This window comes from Adelges cooleyi, unplaced genomic scaffold, assembly GCF_023614345.1.
Source record: "Adelges cooleyi isolate 19-005CV unplaced genomic scaffold, UGA_ACOO_1.1 ACOO_flye_CR_arks_rails_tigmint_CR_PRNA_376, whole genome shotgun sequence".
NCBI classification, from domain to species: domain Eukaryota; kingdom Metazoa; phylum Arthropoda; class Insecta; order Hemiptera; family Adelgidae; genus Adelges; species Adelges cooleyi.
The window spans coordinates 2,342,521-2,359,885 of NW_026096053.1; the positions used below are offsets into that span (position 1 = coordinate 2,342,521).

General features: G+C 33.2%; 4 protein-coding genes across 5 annotated transcripts; 1 reads left to right on the top strand and 3 right to left on the bottom strand.

The window, feature by feature from the left end:
• Positions 1–134: 134 nt before the first annotated feature.
• Positions 135–3,684, bottom strand: LOC126841160 (uncharacterized). Of its 2 annotated transcripts, none has more exons than XM_050577486.1 (4): positions 3,480–3,684; positions 2,490–2,779; positions 2,127–2,224; positions 135–1,721 (listed from the first exon to the last, which is right to left on the bottom strand). In XM_050577486.1, the coding sequence occupies exons 2-4, from the start codon at positions 2,746–2,748 to the stop codon at positions 546–548; spliced, it is 1,533 nt and encodes a 510-aa protein (XP_050433443.1). In that variant the 5' UTR covers positions 2,749–2,779; positions 3,480–3,684; the 3' UTR covers positions 135–545. The 2 variants fall into 2 exon arrangements, with proteins under 2 accessions (XP_050433443.1, XP_050433444.1); XM_050577487.1 differs by lacking the exon at positions 3,480–3,684 and adding an exon at positions 3,079–3,375.
• A 302-nt stretch (positions 3,685–3,986) lies between these two features.
• On the top strand, positions 3,987–7,558 carry LOC126840882 (pseudouridylate synthase 7 homolog). The gene is made up of 12 exons (XM_050576871.1): positions 3,987–4,249; positions 4,324–4,426; positions 4,503–4,606; positions 4,670–4,761; positions 4,829–4,973; positions 5,312–5,417; positions 5,525–5,725; positions 5,820–5,976; positions 6,051–6,254; positions 6,345–6,718; positions 6,777–6,928; positions 7,032–7,558. Exons 1-12 carry the CDS (start codon positions 4,213–4,215, stop codon positions 7,220–7,222), a joined length of 1,866 nt encoding a protein of 621 aa, XP_050432828.1. The 5' UTR covers positions 3,987–4,212; the 3' UTR covers positions 7,223–7,558.
• Positions 7,274–10,196, bottom strand: LOC126840884 (zinc finger protein 436-like). Its single transcript, XM_050576873.1, has 5 exons — positions 10,174–10,196; positions 8,783–8,868; positions 8,545–8,706; positions 7,535–7,704; positions 7,274–7,441 (listed from the first exon to the last, which is right to left on the bottom strand). Exons 2-5 carry the CDS (start codon positions 8,829–8,831, stop codon positions 7,274–7,276), a joined length of 549 nt encoding a protein of 182 aa, XP_050432830.1. The 5' UTR covers positions 8,832–8,868; positions 10,174–10,196.
• LOC126840883 (dual specificity protein kinase splA-like) lies at positions 9,673–16,673 on the bottom strand. Its single transcript, XM_050576872.1, has 3 exons — positions 16,517–16,673; positions 13,261–13,339; positions 9,673–11,376 (listed from the first exon to the last, which is right to left on the bottom strand). The coding sequence occupies exons 1-3, from the start codon at positions 16,538–16,540 to the stop codon at positions 10,166–10,168; spliced, it is 1,314 nt and encodes a 437-aa protein (XP_050432829.1). The 5' UTR covers positions 16,541–16,673; the 3' UTR covers positions 9,673–10,165.
• Positions 16,674–17,365: the final 692 nt, after the last annotated feature.

The window sequence follows — 17,365 nt, forward strand, 5'->3', positions numbered from 1 at the left end:
TATCTATTTATATCAGCTAATAACAATTTTTCTTGATTGTTAATTAATAAATAAGATAAAAAATATTGTGTTATTTATTGAAAATTATAGTAATTTTTAATGCGTAGTTTTGGGTTTTTTTTTTTGTAAAAATCTTTATTTAAGAAATCACGTCTTCAACAAGTTCTATTTTGAAAACTTATCTGTCTCTAATCAAACGAGAATATTTACAGCAATTTACTTTACTTACAACACTAAATAACATTCAAGTTCAAAACTATTAGAGAAAACATTTTAATTTCATGAACTGTTACGTCTACATTAGTATAACAAATTAAAAAAAAATTAGGTAGTACAAAAAGTTTTTCAATAAAAAATAATGTTTCTCTCTACACAGATGTACAAAATAAATATATACAATTAACTTCACAAGTTTATAACCCTGTATTAATTTATAGTTTTAAGAAGTTTCAAAGATTAATTTGTTATAATACGTTAAATACAAAATATGTAAACAATAATTACAAATACATATTTTTTGTAAAGTAAGTTACAAAAATATGTGTTTAGATTTCATTAACTATTTCAAATGTTCTAGCAAATTCATCGTAAGCATTTGCACTCATAATTTGACTTAATACTTCTGACGTGTCCTGCATGGTCCAACCGCGATCAACTCTTTCGATTGTGTCTTGCACTAAGTCCACTCTAATAGCTGAAGACTTCCTACTGTTTTTTTCATTAACAGACTGCATTAACAGAATGGATAGGACGCCATTCATTTTTCTCAAGCTATCCATTTCGTCTGGATCTTTCCATGTACCGCTCACATTTAAATCTTTTACCAATTTCGTTCGCTCTCTTAAAAGTTTGTTGATTTTAAAACTTCTGTGCTCGCAGCCTGTGCAAGGAAACAACACTTGACATTCTTTGTCTTGATGTAAAAGAGTTTGTTGCTGAGCTGACAGCTTAACAGAATCTTTGCCGGTTTTAGATTTCAACTGTAGACCATTCGTAATACAACTATTATTTTTAGGTACAACAAAAGGCTTAGGTAAAATGTCTATACACTTAGTACTGTCGCTATCTTTTAAATCAGTCACTATAATGACTTCAGCGCTATTATCTTTCTGCTGTGGCGTGTACAACGATAAATCAACTCTATTGGCTTCGTCTTCGGTCACAATAATAATTTCCTCCTCCAACTCGGATGGAATTTTTTCTATCTGATGATGAGTAGCTGCGGATAGGTTAAGGTTAGGTTTCGGTTGCTTAACAATAGGCTCTAGTTGCGATATTGCTTGTAACATAAGGCCTCCTTTGACAGCCGACACATGAATGACTTGGTCGTTAATTGATTTTGGATTTTGAACAGTGTTGGAAGTAGATAATTCTATTGTTTCCGAGTGAGATTTGGATAGCGAAGACATTTTTCTTTTTTTAACGGGCGAGGAAGCCGTTTCTAGCAAATCTTTTGCTTTCAACAGTTTTAATTTGTCGCCAAGCTTAGCATTGGAGTTGATATTTGAGGAGAAAGTACCCGTGTATCCAGAAACCATACACTTTGATTGACTTTCATTTTTTTGTTCTTCTTCGTAATCAGCTAATAGTTTGTCGACAATTTTTTTACGTTCTAATCTTTTTGATTTTTCATCATCGTTTTTGCCATCGTCAGATTTTGTTACATTCATCATCAAAGTTATGGTATCTTTGTTTATGTCACTTTCATCAAGATTCTCTGGCTAAATAAAATAAAAAAGAAACATATGTCATTGAAGCTAAATAAAGATAACAAAAAAAAACCCACAAATCTGAGATGTTAAAATTAAATTACAAGTTTTTTTTTTTTGCAAATCCCATATTTTCTCCCTCCAATGCATGGTTGAAATATACAGGTTATTGCACATTGTCTCGAATTGTTATCTTGAGAAATCAAATGGCAGCATAATGGGATATTAGTTTTACTATTACTATATATTTTATCGTGTACTTATATACTTGATTTTGATTGACTGCCCGTTATGCTGACATATTTGTTTTTATCATCGAATATTTGATGAAGAAGGGATTCGTGTGCAATAACCTTGTATATTTCAATCATGCCTCCAATTTGTATCAATTGACATTTATTTAGAAATATTAGGTACTTTTATTGTTTTGTTTTCCATCTCTGTAGGAAATTCGTGATCTGGACTCTTGGACGGCAGTCTTTCTATAGATGCAGTCATATTAACAGATGGAACGGCTAAAATAATAAATAAATATTGATTTACTTCTAATCGTAAAAACACAAATTCAACAACTTAAAAATATTTCAAAAATAGTTGGCAAAAACTGACAATTTAAAAAATGACTCATAGTTACACTTCTTTTAGAGTCTAAAAACTGTAAAATGAATAAACAGATAAAGTACAATTTTTTTAATTTATTATATACTTAATATTTACTGAGTATTATCTACCAACTGATTCTAAAATTCAAATTATAGCAAAAACAAAAAAATTATTTACCAGTTTTTTTAAGTTGCCTTTTGACTTTAATGTTTAGCAATTCTTCTTTTAAACTATTACACTCAAAATCATTGGGAACAAAATGTTCTGAACAGACATAAGAAGAATCCACATTAAATTTAGTCGGCCGCTTTATAACTTGTACCCACGCATTTCTCCTTTGCGGGTTTTTTGGAAAAATATGGTACGATACATTTCTACCGGCACGCTTTGTAGCTTTTAAATTGTTTCTACAGCCTACTACTGCACACCACGGCATCGTGTGTACACAACATATACACCATAAATTCCTAGAAAATAGTAAAATCTTTAGAATACAGTATAGTAAATAATGCAACATTATTAACAACATTCATTAAATAAAGATATAATTATTGAATTCAATATTGGCTTAGTTGAAATACTACTTCTAATGGTTGGAAAAAAACAGGTGTTCATAGTTTATAAGTAATAGTACAAGTACATGAAGAATCAAAATATATATGATTTAAATAGAAGAATCATTCGACCAATCCAATATTTAGTGTTTGATATCTTTTTAGAATAGTATTATTTAACGAACTACTATTACAGTTACAAATTGTATGACCTTTTTCTTTATTTATTTTGTCTTATTTAGTTAGTATAATAAGTGTATGTAGATCATTTCTATTTTTTTGTTATTACTATAGTTACGTTTATTGTAACCCGAGTTTTATTTTTATAAAGCTTTTATCTTTCATGGTTTCAGATGAGCAATTAATTGTTCATAATAATAAAATGCATATTTTGATATTACATAATAAAATATATAATAATTTTAAACATTATCTAAAAAATATTATTATCTAAACACTACACCGTCAACCAATAGTTAGAGATACACCATGTGCACACACAAGGAATACTTAGGTAAAAGTGGAAAAGTGCGAATAACGCTATAACTTAGATAACAGGATGCTGTACTATTTATTACGTTTATACGTGTGTATGTTACATTATTGAACTTACCACTAAAAGTCATATATTATTAGTTTTTATATACGGAATAAATTATTTTGTACAAATTGTAAAATGGCAAACCGATCAATGGTTAATAAGCGTTACTAATTACAGGTTTATGTATTTATTTATAATAGAAAAACTCGAAAAACGAAAAACTAATTGTATTTTATGAATATTTCGTCTTTAATGACGTAAAAATGTCGAGTTTTTGGAAGATAGATTAAAAGCTGACGTCACAATATATCATTTCGTACGGAAATGTTTTTCCAACTGATAAAAAAAAAACAATGCAACAAAGTTGATAACAAAATAATTTAGTGATAATAATATTTACACCGCGGTCGAAACACGTGACGGCAATACAAACTGATGAAAAAAAAATGAGGTACATCAGCACTCGTGGCGATCGCAAAATGGCCACTGGCATAAGATTGTAGTCTTGTACTTCTTACGACAGAACATAAGCGGCCATGTTGTGAACATTGATAACACGAGTTTCCGACGTACCAGTATCTATTTGTCGTGGCTCTTGTTTAAAAATTACAACTTATTAAGTTTCGACAATAATGTGTTTTTATTATTTACGTTAAAATTGTTTTTTTTTTATTAAAGTAACTAAGTACTATAAAACTAATGAATGTAAATTGTTTTTTTTTGGGATCTCCTAATTGATTAACAACATATATTAGTATTTTATATTCTTTTATCCTATTGGAAGTATTTGTTAACTGTTGCCAAAATGAGTGCTAAATCAGATTCTGTGCAAAATGATTTTCGTTAGTACAACTCTAATTTTCTTACACTTTGGAAATGTATTTATAACAGTTAAATTTTTTTTTTTTTTATACAGGTCCTGTGAAAAAAGTCTTGTACGAGGGCCTTCGAGAAAAAGACGTAGGCATAACGGAATACTCGACATCGGTCCCTGGCATATCTGGCATTCTTAAACACAGGTTAGTTGTATTATAGTGTGTTCACATTTTTTGATTTGGAATAATAATTTAAAACAAAATTGTACTTTACAATTAGGATATCGGATTTTCAAGTAAACGAAATCAATTTAAACGGAGATGTTGTTCGTCTAACTAGTCGTACCGTCCCTGAAAAAGAAGAAGAAGTTTTCGAACCCCAAGGTATGGCCCTAAATGAGTCAACAAACTATTTGAATATTGAAAATAATATTATTTTTTATTTAGACTATGTCGATCAAACCGGTCTATGTGAACCACACGTAGAAGCTATCGATGAAATGATAGCTTCAAAAAGTGTAAAACAAGTAGAAATAGGCGTATGTAGTAAATTATTATGAATTTATTAAAGTCTTGTAAATTTATGTTAATGTACGTATAATTTAGGTCGATGGTTTAACTAAAGAAGACCGTACATCAATACATAAGTTTTTATCATCAAAGTATGGTACAAAAATTAGTACTAGCACTAATAAAGATCAACAAAACAAACAAACTATCATTATAAAATTAGCCCATCTCGTAAAAAATGGTTCGTATGGTTTACTAAAAAAAATAATTATTGTTGTATACTATTTGTGGTTTAGATTAGAACATATTTTAATATTTAATGTTATCAGTAGTAACTTTGTTAAGTTAAAGATTTTTGATTAAGTTACAACTTATAATTTGAAGTTTACACTTGGTTAAACTTTTATATAAATAGAAACTAACAAAATGGAGTTTCACACAGAATAATTAAAATGTTTAACATTGGACATTGTTTAGTTTTTATAAGAAGGGTACTAGTATATTGAATTATGTTAACCTCAATTATGCTTACTAATATTTAAATTATATTACTAATGTAATATGACTGTGTACATTTAGACAGACAAACTTGGCCTAAATCTCAACCGGAATACTTACATTTTGTTCTACATAAATGCAATATGGATACTACGCAAGTTGTGAGCATTCTTTCTAAGCAACTAAAGTAATATATATTTTTTTTTCACTTTAAGATCAAATATACTTTTTATAATAATGACGAAAATGGTACATGTGAAATGTATATTATCATTGTTGTTCTTATTATATCAGAGTAAAAGTTAACATGATCAAACACGCTGGAACTAAAGACAAACGCGGTAATACAACTCAAACATTGTCCGTACGAAAAGTAGATGCCAATAAAGTAGCTAAAGTGTGTGCCAGGAACATTTGGACTGGTAACTATGAGTACAAAGATGCTACCCTGAAATTAGGTGATCTCAAAGGAAATCGCTTTCAAATAGTCTTGAGGTAATACCCTAAAATTTGTTTAATGTACCTCCATTGGAGACGGGCGTGTTTATTCATTACATTTTTATTTGAATAGTTCCTAAAAATATTTTAGGAATATCGAAGCTAACAACGACGAAGTAGCTAAAGCTATTTATATGCTCGAAAATAACGGCTTCATTAATTATTACGGTCTACAACGCTTTGGCAGTTCGATAGTGTCTCCTACCTACGTTGTTGGTAAATCATTAGCCAGCGGTAATTTTGAACAAGTAAGTATTTCTTAAATATTATGTGAAGCATAATGCATTGTCATTAATCGGGATTGTTTGAACTTTGTGTTTAGGCTGTTGAGCATATATTAAAGCCAAGACCGATGGAGAGCGCTTTTGAAACTGATACAGATCGCGCCAGAGCAGTATGGTGGGAAACGAGAGATCCTAAAAATGCAGTTTTCCAATTATCCAAGAAGAACTTCACTATCGAAGCAAAAATCTTAAGATCATTAGCCTTTAATGGACCTAGATCTTATGTCAACGCTTTCCAAGTGGTACAATCATTATTATATACATAGTTGATCAACAATTATTATTATATTATTATTAAATAACTTAATATGTCTTATTACCAATTACTGCAGATTCCTAGAAATTTAGTTATGTTGTACCTTCATTCGTATCAAAGTTTACTGTGGAACAAAATTGTCTCTCGACGGATCAAAGAATATGGCTTGACTCCAATTGTAGGAGACTTGGTTCTTAATGATAAAGAATTTGTTGACCCAACAATTGAAGATGTCGAAACTGAAGAAGATGTTGCCGTATTGGACGATATCAAATTTCCCGAAGTCATTACAATTACAGAAGAAACCTTATCAAACTACGGTATTTACGATGTAGTATACCCTTTGCCCGGGTGTGATGTGCGTTATCCTGATAATGTGATTGGAACATGGTTTACTGATATTTTGGCTGAAGATAATTTGACTTCGGAAAAACTAATGAAGAAAGACAAGTATGCGCTTATATAAATGATTTTAATAAAATACATTTAACTAATCTGTGTTTTATAGGCTATTTTCCCTAAGAGGTACTTACAGAAAATTTGTATCCAAAGCAAATGACATCACTTGGTCTATTGTCTATCACAACGACATCAACGATGATTTACTACTATCTGATTATGAAAAATTAGAAGGTCGGACACCTTTCGAAAGTGTACCAGGTAAAAATAACCCCGTTATAAATTATTGCATAAATATGCAATAAATTTGTTAAGTTTAATATTGGTAAAGATTAAATGAATATTTAAAAAAAATGTTTGTCAGATGGTGCGTTTAAATCATTACTAGTAGAATTTTCCCTACAACCATCAAACTACGCAACAATGGTTGTCCGAGAATTAACCAAACAGGATACGTCTTCACATTCACAAGCATCGTTAGCTAAGATGTCGCATAAACGAGAAATTGTCGACGAGGAAAACATAATTAAAAAAGTTAAACTAGATGAGTCTTAAAATGTAAATTAAAATATTTTTGTATTTTCAACAAAACAATTTCTTATTTATTTATTTATGACATTTAATGTGACGCTCCAAGTTGATCTTCTTGCTAAAGCCACGTCCACATATCTCGCATCGATGTGACCACTGTCCTGAATGTGACGACATATGGCTACGTAAATTCCCTGGCGTTGGATACGATTTATTGCACAAGTTGCATTTGTGGGGTTTTTCCTTTACAGTAATAATTAAAAAAAATGCATAAACATTATGTGTTTATTAATGAAACAACTAAAAAATTAAATAATCCTAAATATTTCTTTCTACCTTATAATGAGTCATTCGGTGGTAATACAAGTTTGAACTAGCCGTGAAAGTTTTGCCGCAAAAAGAACAGGCATGTGGTCTTTCTCCACTGTGTATACGTTTGTGGGTGTTCAAAGCGCTGGACGTGGAAAAAGCTTTATTGCAATGCGGACATGCGTGTGGACGTTCACCTAAAAATATATTAATAAATCTAAATTTTTTTAATAAAATCATTTAAATTGCTAGTATTTACGTAGTTAAAATAAACAATATTGTTAAATGATTTTGATAAGTCGGTAGATTGGTTTGGAGACCAACCGCATAGGTTAGGTTAAGTTTTATGTTGTTTAGCTTTAAGAATTTTAAATATAAATAAAACTAATTATTTGAAAGTTCAACTAATGACAAAATTATTATTCTTAATGAAATAAGTCTATTTATGCCGAATAATATTTTCATCTATTAGAAATGAATACATAGTTGGCTATAGATCATTTTTTTATTCAAATATTTAAGAAAAACAGTATTAATATTTTAAAAAGATATGCTGCAGTAAAATTGAACTGTAAACTTAACTTTAGGTAACTTGTTTCAAATAACTTAACAGTTACTTTTTAATAAAAAAACGTAGGTACTTAAATAAATATTAAAAAAAAAAAATTTTGCCCAGTCTTGAATTAACAATAACTCACTCTTTTCTTTTAAAAGAAAAACGATAAAATTAAAATAGCATATGAGTTTTAATGCTGAATCTAAATATTACCTTCAGATATTCTCTAGCAATTAAACTTGTCACTAGACACTAATGTTGTAAGCAAAAAACAGCATAAATATTTTTGTGAAAACGATTTCGCCAAATACCGATTAGCAGATCAGGTTGACCTCAAATGAAACATGTTGGCTGTAACATTCCAATTTGATCTCCAACTAAATCTTCTGGCTTTTTAATAGATCCGCGTTGTATTAATTTTAAAAAATCACATCGGTTGTCGTCGTAAACGAAACGTGTAACATATCTAATAATATTATACCTGTATGAGTTCTTAAATGTCTCTTTAACAGCGATGGCCGATCGAAACCTTTGGCGCAGACTTGACAAAATAACTTGAACGGTTTTTTTGACTTGGTCGACGTGGCCACCAGAGAAGTTTTTAACGAAAGGTCCAACGGCATTAAATCGTCTTCCGACTTGCCTTAAAACAAAAAATTATAACCGATGTGTAGTTTAACCGAGATGTCCATTACCGGGTGGGTTTTTTTTTTTGTTACAATTAGATTTAAAATGTTCGCGGGGGGGCACATTTCTTCTTTGAGCCATTTTCCATGGGCTGTGCTTCTCCGTTGACCCGCGAAACCTAAATAATTATATGTATATTATTAGAGTCAATAATTCACTTACCGCCAACACGGGTACCATAAGTGACGACGGCAAGCCATTAGAACATTATGATAAATGGTTCTAGTCGGTGCTTAACTCTTTTGCTTTTATTTTTCGAAATTCAATAAGTTGTTGGCGCAACAATGAAATCCATAGTTCTACTTTGGCGAACAATAAGTACCCGTACAAGCGACAAAGGTTCAATGTGCGCATAATACACCAGTTAGTAAATATTAATATAAATACTTGAGGTACTTATATACATTTGGTTTTAAGAATCGATGCGGAGCTGGTCTCACAATGATAGGGTTTTATTTTTTTCTGTTTTCATGGCTGGATCCGCGATAAAATTTTACCCAGGCCAGTCAAATCGTAGTACCCGAAATATCAAAAGTTGAAAGGTTCCCCCTTCTCATTTGAAATTGAAAAAAACGCCAAAAGAATTGTCAACTTCAAATTACAATATGTTCTAACATTTTCAATATTGGTCGAATTATTTCCAAATACTTATGTGTGGGTCGTGGGATATTCGTTACATATACAGCAAACCCCCCCTCCACCCCAAAAAATCGCCGTTGCATTTTTTTTATCTAGGTAATCTAAAAATTATAAACACATGTGTTATCTATACGATTATTTATGTTTATAAATATTAGTTTTGGCCACTTACAGTTTCGCATCGGAGCGTTTATTTGAAAGTGATTTTATCATCCTTTTCGGTTATAATAATTATCGATAAGACTTATGTGAGCTCTAGGTCCTCAGTCCCCACTGTGTTGCTTTTTTATGGTTTTAATAATAAGATTTATCAGTTATTAACTTAAAAACACTTTATTTTGGTAAGTTTTATTAAAGGTCTACATTTCAGGCTCTTTGGCTCTATAAATAGAAAACCCCATTTCAGTTAATATTTTTGAGTACGTCGGTCTGTCGCGCTCTGTGAAATTTTAAAGATTAATTTGACCCTTAAACAAGGGAAATACATTCGCCAGAGATGCGGTAGTATTGCGGTCAAGTTAAAATCTAGTAAGTAGCATTAAACTGTTTATTTATATTATGGTGGAAATGATAAACCTCCTACATTGCCCGTAAATCCGCTTGGCCTGTAACACGGTTACTACTTACTGGCTACTGGATATTACTTCAAGTACTGAAGACTGAGGTATACATTTGTGTTAATTTAAATATTTTATTACAAATCTTATTACAAAAACGATTAAAGCAAAAACAGCCTATAAGGTAGTATAATTAGATGTAGGCATTGCGTTATTGCATTAATAACCTTGTCTAACGCTCCATTTGAAGTTACCGTGTTTGTCCGTCTTTACAAAAGTAATAACCGGCATTGTTTCTTTGTATTCCCTTTCATCTTTAACGTCTTCCGTCGAAACCTGTTGTTTATTGCTGTCCATTTCGTCATCTTCCAAGTTCAGTTGTCTCTTTATCCTGAACGACGTGTGGACCACGTGGTCGGACACGGTGCCCTGCGACAACGGGCCGTCGAACTGACCGGTAAACGGCACCTGGAACCCGTCGACAAATTGATGGTTGTTATGGTTGTTAAACCGGTAAGCGTTGGGTTCGGAAAACGTGATCGGCGGCCTCAGAGGCTGTTGTTGAGCCGTTTTCGGCGTTCCCCAAAACACGTTGTTGTTGTTGTTGTTGTTGATGTTGGACGACGACGGCCGGACGACAGCGTCCTGTGGCGTGAACTTATTGTTGTTGCTGCTGCTGGGCGGCGCGGATGGCCCGTCGAACGCGAACAAACCACCGAATGACGGCGCCTTGATGTTGCGCTGCTGCTGGTGTGATTCCTGTTGGAACTCTCCCAGGTTGACCGCGTTGTTATTGTGCACGGCCAACGGGTCCGTACCGACCGATGCCGGTGGCGTCAGTATCTCGTTGGCGTCGAAACCCAGATCCCACCGGCCGTTTTGTGGTTGTTGTTGTTGCTGCTGCAGTTGTTGTTGTTGTTGTTGCGACTGGTGGTCGTGCACCAACGTCGGCGTGAACGGGGTGAACTGCTCGATCGGTTGACTGGCGAACGACAAACTTTGCACCTGGTTGCTAGGCGACGACGTCTGCAACAGGTGCGGTGGACCCTGTAACACCGGCTGTGGCGGGCCCTGCAGTACCGGTTGAGGTGGGCCCTGGAACACCTGCTGCGGCGGCGGTCCCGAGTTAGGCGTGAACGGCGAAGTGACCTGCACGAACTGTGTATGCGGCCCGCCGACGCTCTGATGCTGCGACTCTTGCGTTTTCAATGGGTCCGACTGGAAATTCTGGAATGTGAAGTCCACGCTGGGCGGCGTCAGGTAGTCCGTTGGCGTTCTGTCCACTGTGAGATCTACCGTTGACGCCAAATCCAACGGATGCGGCTGTGCTACCAGCGGCAGAGAAGGTCCGTGAAACTGATCCGTCTGACCACCGATCCTGGCAACGGTGTGCGCGGTTGGCACGTTTTGGCGTCTGGCTCTCAACACTCCTGAAAACGATTAAAAAAATATTTTTAAAAATTAAACTTACAAAATCCGATAATATTATTCGAATAATAAAATAATATTTTATTCAAATAATTTGTTCTCCTTTTATTTGGAACAAAACCCATAATAAATCAGAATTTTCAGTTTAAAAAAATTCAAATTTTAATTACAAAACAAAGATCTTAATTAGCTTGTTTTATTTTTTGTTTAAAAAAATTCTACATAGGTTCTGAATTTTGCAAAGATAATAGAATAAAAAATCGATTTGAAAATAAATTTAGAAAATTATAGTTGTACGTCTTGGGAGTTGGGAGGCAATTAAAAAAATAACTAGATGTGTTTGAGAGAGAATCTATGGCTAATCCAAAAAAAAAGGCCAAATTGTATTTAGTGCAGTGATTATTACTGTGGAAAATAAACACAAAAGTAACATTAAAAGTGAAATAAAAACTTTTGCTCCGAATACTGATTAGATTAAATCTACTTTCTCGTTTTTTCTAAGAAAATAATTATAATTGTTGTTTCCTCGTTATCAGTTTTTCTGCTCGGCGAAATCATCTAAATGCCTCGCCGTTACCATCCGCGAAAAACAACCTTGTCTGTGTTTTGTTTGTGTTTACCGTTAATATTATATTGTTGTTGTATCGAATCGCCTACGCACGACATAACCCGTGTAATTAAATGTGCGTTAAATTGTCTATCCTGCGATTTAATCGAATTGCGTTTAGCTTAAATTACCAAAATACAATTTTCACGTCCAACTGTTATATCATCAAATTATGCGCTCATTAATCTTTAGACCATTATGTACTGTTCTGACGTTTGGCGTATTGTGTTTTTCTGTCGCTTAGATTGTTCGACGTCAAATCCATCATAATATTATCATTGGCCGTAGAATATAGCACACATAACGGAAACGTTAATGTGGACATTCTTTAGGAAAATCTTCGGCTAAACGTGGACGACGAGGGTGAAATGGCCATTAGACTTTAAAACCTGCGAGTTTTGTGACAATTTCTTTTTACATTTAGTACCAATCAAAAGTGACTTAAATTTTTTTTCAATTTTAGTTTCGACGCGTAGGTGAGATGGTATTGATTTTACAATGTTTGTAATTTGTGTTCTTTTGAGATCTCAAACCGTTCAACGGATAGATTTTTTAAAAAAATATTTAATAGTTTGTTTTGTCTATATAACATGATAGTCTCGAAAATTTACAAAAGAACAATTTAAAATAAAAAATCATTACTTTTTTTTAAAATTGTTTTACAAAAAAAATTACGTTTTGTAAACTATGAAAAGAAATATTGATAAGTGTTTGTCTACCAAAGGAAGTATCTATATTATCGAAAATCCATACATCGCGATTAAAATAAAGAATTTAAAAACTATTAAAGAAGCCTTTTTTAATGAGCAATAGGCGTAAAAATTCGTGTGTGAGGTATTTGTTGACAACGACAACGATATTGTGATGGCCATATTCGTTCCACAACAGTTGGAATACATGCGGTTAATGTTATAAGAAGTAGGCGTACTGTTGGCAAAAGAATAAGAAGATTAGTGTCGATACGATTCGCATAATGTTGTTTTCCATTTGTCGGTATTAAGTCTTTGCTGTGAGCCACGTAGGACTGTCGCGTCGGTTCTAATGAAAAGATTCTTATTAGATTTTCCATTCGGTCAAGGATTTCTCCGGCGGCTTATGTAATACGTGGCGGAGCGCTAGACACGATTATTTTCAGTCTCTGTGTGTTTACGATAGTCGGTCATGCTCATTTAACGCTCGACAAGTACACAAATGAATTCAGTGTACAATACGGTTTTTATCACAGATGTTCATCTGTATTATAATACGAGATTTTTTTTGATTTTTTAGTAGGACTTACCCGTCTTATAGTCGCGTTCGATGACGTACACTTTTTTCACTTCGAGGGATACGGCAACGGAGGCGGCCGAGAGGAACACCTGAAAAAAATACGAAAGACTTGGATTATTGTTTATATTGGCGAACACGGTTTTCCAAGTATAATAACTTATAAAACTACTCTTACAATTAATCAAAATAAGACATTTAAGTATAAAGCGATAAGTGCGGTCGCTCGTGTGCAAACTGCATAGGAGTCAACGTCAAGCGAAAGGCGTACTGCAAAGTAATTAACTAACTGTTACCTATAATTATAGACTGTTACATGTGTTAAGTATTGTACTGACGTTTTTGATTCATTTCAGAGTTCTACTTCGAAGCTTATAGTTACCACTCAACTGCTACAACTGTATATTTAGTTCTCTGTTAAATTGTGTTGCAGCAGCTAACGAGTAACTGTGTCTATTCTGAAGATGGACTATACGCAACGGGTCTGAACTATTGACACTTGGCTCTTGCGACTATACTTTTTCTAACGTTTGTGTAGCCGCAGCAAAGATGCGGTAATAACTATGTCTATGTCTTCTCCGAAGGGAAATAATTGTCCCCTAAAAGAATTTTGTTGATATAATGTTCAACTAATATTATGTAATCATCTCCATCTTCTATCTCTTTATTTCCCATTTAAATCAGACATCAAGTTGGTGTTGTCGACATTCGTCTTGTATCTTACTCTAATTTCAATTGTGTCATTGTTTTAAGAATTTATGTACTAATTCAGAGCCCGTTACTTGTGCGACTTAAGGTTTTAAGGCTAATAAAATATTTGACAAATTTTCTATACTTAAATTACGACTAAGGGTGAACTGACAACATATTTGTCAGCTGTCCCATAAGTTTGAACGGCGTGCGAAGAAAACTTGTTTTAGGTGTAATACTAATATTTTCTAGCTATTCGTTGAGCAAATTATAATATATCATATGCAATTACCGAATCTCTGGTACAACTATATCAACACTTTAGAATGACCATATAAATACTAAATAGATTGTATAGTTGAGCAGCAGTAAGAGGTAATTACTCGGATCCATTGCAGGGTACACCGCTTCATAACATCAGTTACCGCTTAACCGCTGCAAATGCTCTTTATATACAGTACAATGATAAGCGCTCTGACGTTCAGTCCTTAAATATACTGGAATGATTCGAAAACAAATACAATGTAATAAACGGTGCTGATTTTTTAAATTAAAAAACAAATTTGCACAGGTGGTCGGCGGCATTGGTGGTATTGGTGATGGTTGTGCAACGCGATAAGCGCACATGTTTGAAACGAAAACAATAACGAGGCCAAGAAAATATATTTTCTATTTATTGTCCGCTAGAAGATTGCTGGCTGACTGTTTTTTTTTCTGCTCGTATTCTTTTCATCTCCGCTGGAAACCGTCACTAATACAGTACACGTGGGATTTTGACATGAGGGAAAGTGACCATCAACGAGGTATATGGCACATTTATGCGTTATATTATGCGTGGAAAAAGTAAAAATCGTACCTACATACACGCAGAAATCGGGTTGTGTCACCGTCCTCGAACAGTTTATGCTATATTATTTATCTTTGATCCCTCTCCCCTCATCCCGCCGCCGCCCGAAACGTCCAGCTCGCAGTGTCAGTTTTGGCGAATTAAATGGTTTTTTTTTAATACGTATAATATATTATATTTATCTATTAGTTGAATGTACACAGAAAAAGAAAAATCGCGAGTAACTGACGATTCAAGACGTATAATGGGGACAAAATTCCCAATAACAATAATTATAATAATATTATGGTTGGTACGATTTCATATGGTATTTTCCGGTTATTGTTACAGGAAACGTATTGTTGCCCATTTAAATTTTCAAAGTGCAAAAAAAAAATAGTATTTTATTGTATATAGTGTTAACCTTTTATTGTCAATAAGTTTAAAATGTGTCTATGGATATACTTAATACCCGAATAAATGCCATAAAAAAAGGTTTATATGTGCTCAAGTGACTACTCATCTGCCATGAACAGCGACTAAAGTCTCTAGAATCGAATAATAGCGATGCACAGTGTATACTGTACCATGTTAACTAAAACGATGAACTGAAAGGTGTACATATTGTGGATGGATAAAAACTAAAACAAAATTTAGAGAGAGCTATAATTACCTAATCTTTTACGCCCATTTTTGGTCACAGACCCTTTGGCAAACTATGGAAGTGTATAGTCTTTAATTAATTATTTCGCATTTTTGGCCTAACCGGCGCGCTTTAAATAGCGATCGACCAACGCGAGTTTCGACAATTTTTCGATTTAATTACTATTTTAAAATATTTTCCCATTTTTTTTCTCTAAATCAAATAATTCTTAGTATAGAAGATACCTTCTTAGCTTCATATTGAAGCTAAAGAAAACTTTGTCTAAATTTGTTTATTAAAACAAGTAACTTTAGTACCTAATTGAGTTTTATATTATATTCTATATTATAACTATTTTTAAATCTTAAAACTATTTTTCTTTCAAGGGAACGCATTGTGCTACGGGCTTAGGGACCCCGAGGTTTCCGAGCTCTGGGGAGGGCAGTAGTACTGAAACGAGGCGAAAGAAGCAACTTCTGAACGGCTCGTTAACAGACTATTTTGGGCGAAAGGGTATAGCCGGGTTTTTATGTAAAATATGCCCCTAAACGAAATTTTTATTAAGCATTCGTTTGTTTATCAATTTAAAATTTTTTTATCAAAGTTATAATTTCTTTTATCGTATGGACAGTATTTTTTTATATGAATAAAGGGTTTTATTAAGGATTGATAAATAATGTTTATTCAAATTATATTGTTATTTTTCGATGAGTAAATAATAATTATGTCCAGATTAGCCACGTTCGGTTTCAAATACTTAAACTAATATAACTTAGGTATAATCAATATCTATGCCCATTATAAAAGTCATAAGGGGTTGAAATTAGATAGAAAACAAATTTGGTCGAAGCCCTGGATTTTAACCTGTCGTTGTTAAAAATCAATTAAGAACCACTCGACCGACATTTAAAGGGTCTCTGGTTTGAGTTCGACTATAATGTGAGGAAATCATTTTCACAGGATTTTTATAATACTTTTTCCTTAATTTTTATTGCACGTGGTTAGTCTATCGAAAATTATGTCTTCTTAGACACAAGGCATGGTGTAAATTGTAGAGTATTAAACCCAATTAAATAACAATATAAACAATATAACGTGTAATGTACTCACCAAACAATAGCATACGAATTTCATTATGGCAGGTTGATATAAAAAATATGTTTAAAAAAAAAAGTTAAAAACAACAATAAATTTAATTAACTGTTATTTATAATAATAATATTATTATTATTTTTAATGTATTTGAGCAAGATCACTTGCTCCGACGAGTCCAGCGAACGGATTGTCTCCTGTTGCGGGTGCTGTTAGGACTATGCTGCCAGTTTCTCCTGTTCCCCTCTATTTCACGTTTAAAACTGAAATGTTTTGACGTTATCATAACTTTTTTCCACGCGATGCAGACAATACCGTTTCATTTTATTGTTATGATGTTTTAGTATTATTATATTCGCGTACCCCCACCGCGTTAACGAGTACCGTCGTAATCTGAGTACTCTTCTACAGACTGATTGATCCATCGACTCGATAATCTACATTCTACATCATCTTGGATCACCCATCCGAGAGGCGAGAGATCACATTTACTCAGTTAGCGCGCTCGTTTTCATCCCAACGGTTAAACGTTTATCAATTCATACGGTCAACATTCAGTTCAGTGTACGTGTACATCAAATGACTTCAAGTGACTGAAAATATAGCATAGTCTATAAAGAGCTTTCCGCAGATATTTCTCCTCTGGGAATAGGGTAGATAGAAATATCTAGGAAATTGCCTGTATACCTAATACTAATACGACCAATATTTAATTTTCCTTCTTTTTAATTATCGTTGAAAACATACAGTTGATGTTAGGGAGTTTTTGCATAACATAAAACAATGCACGGTATCAGATAGCGGATAAACCGTCTTTCAAAAGTGTACAACAGTTAGCCGATCGCGCAATCCCAAAGATTGTTTACA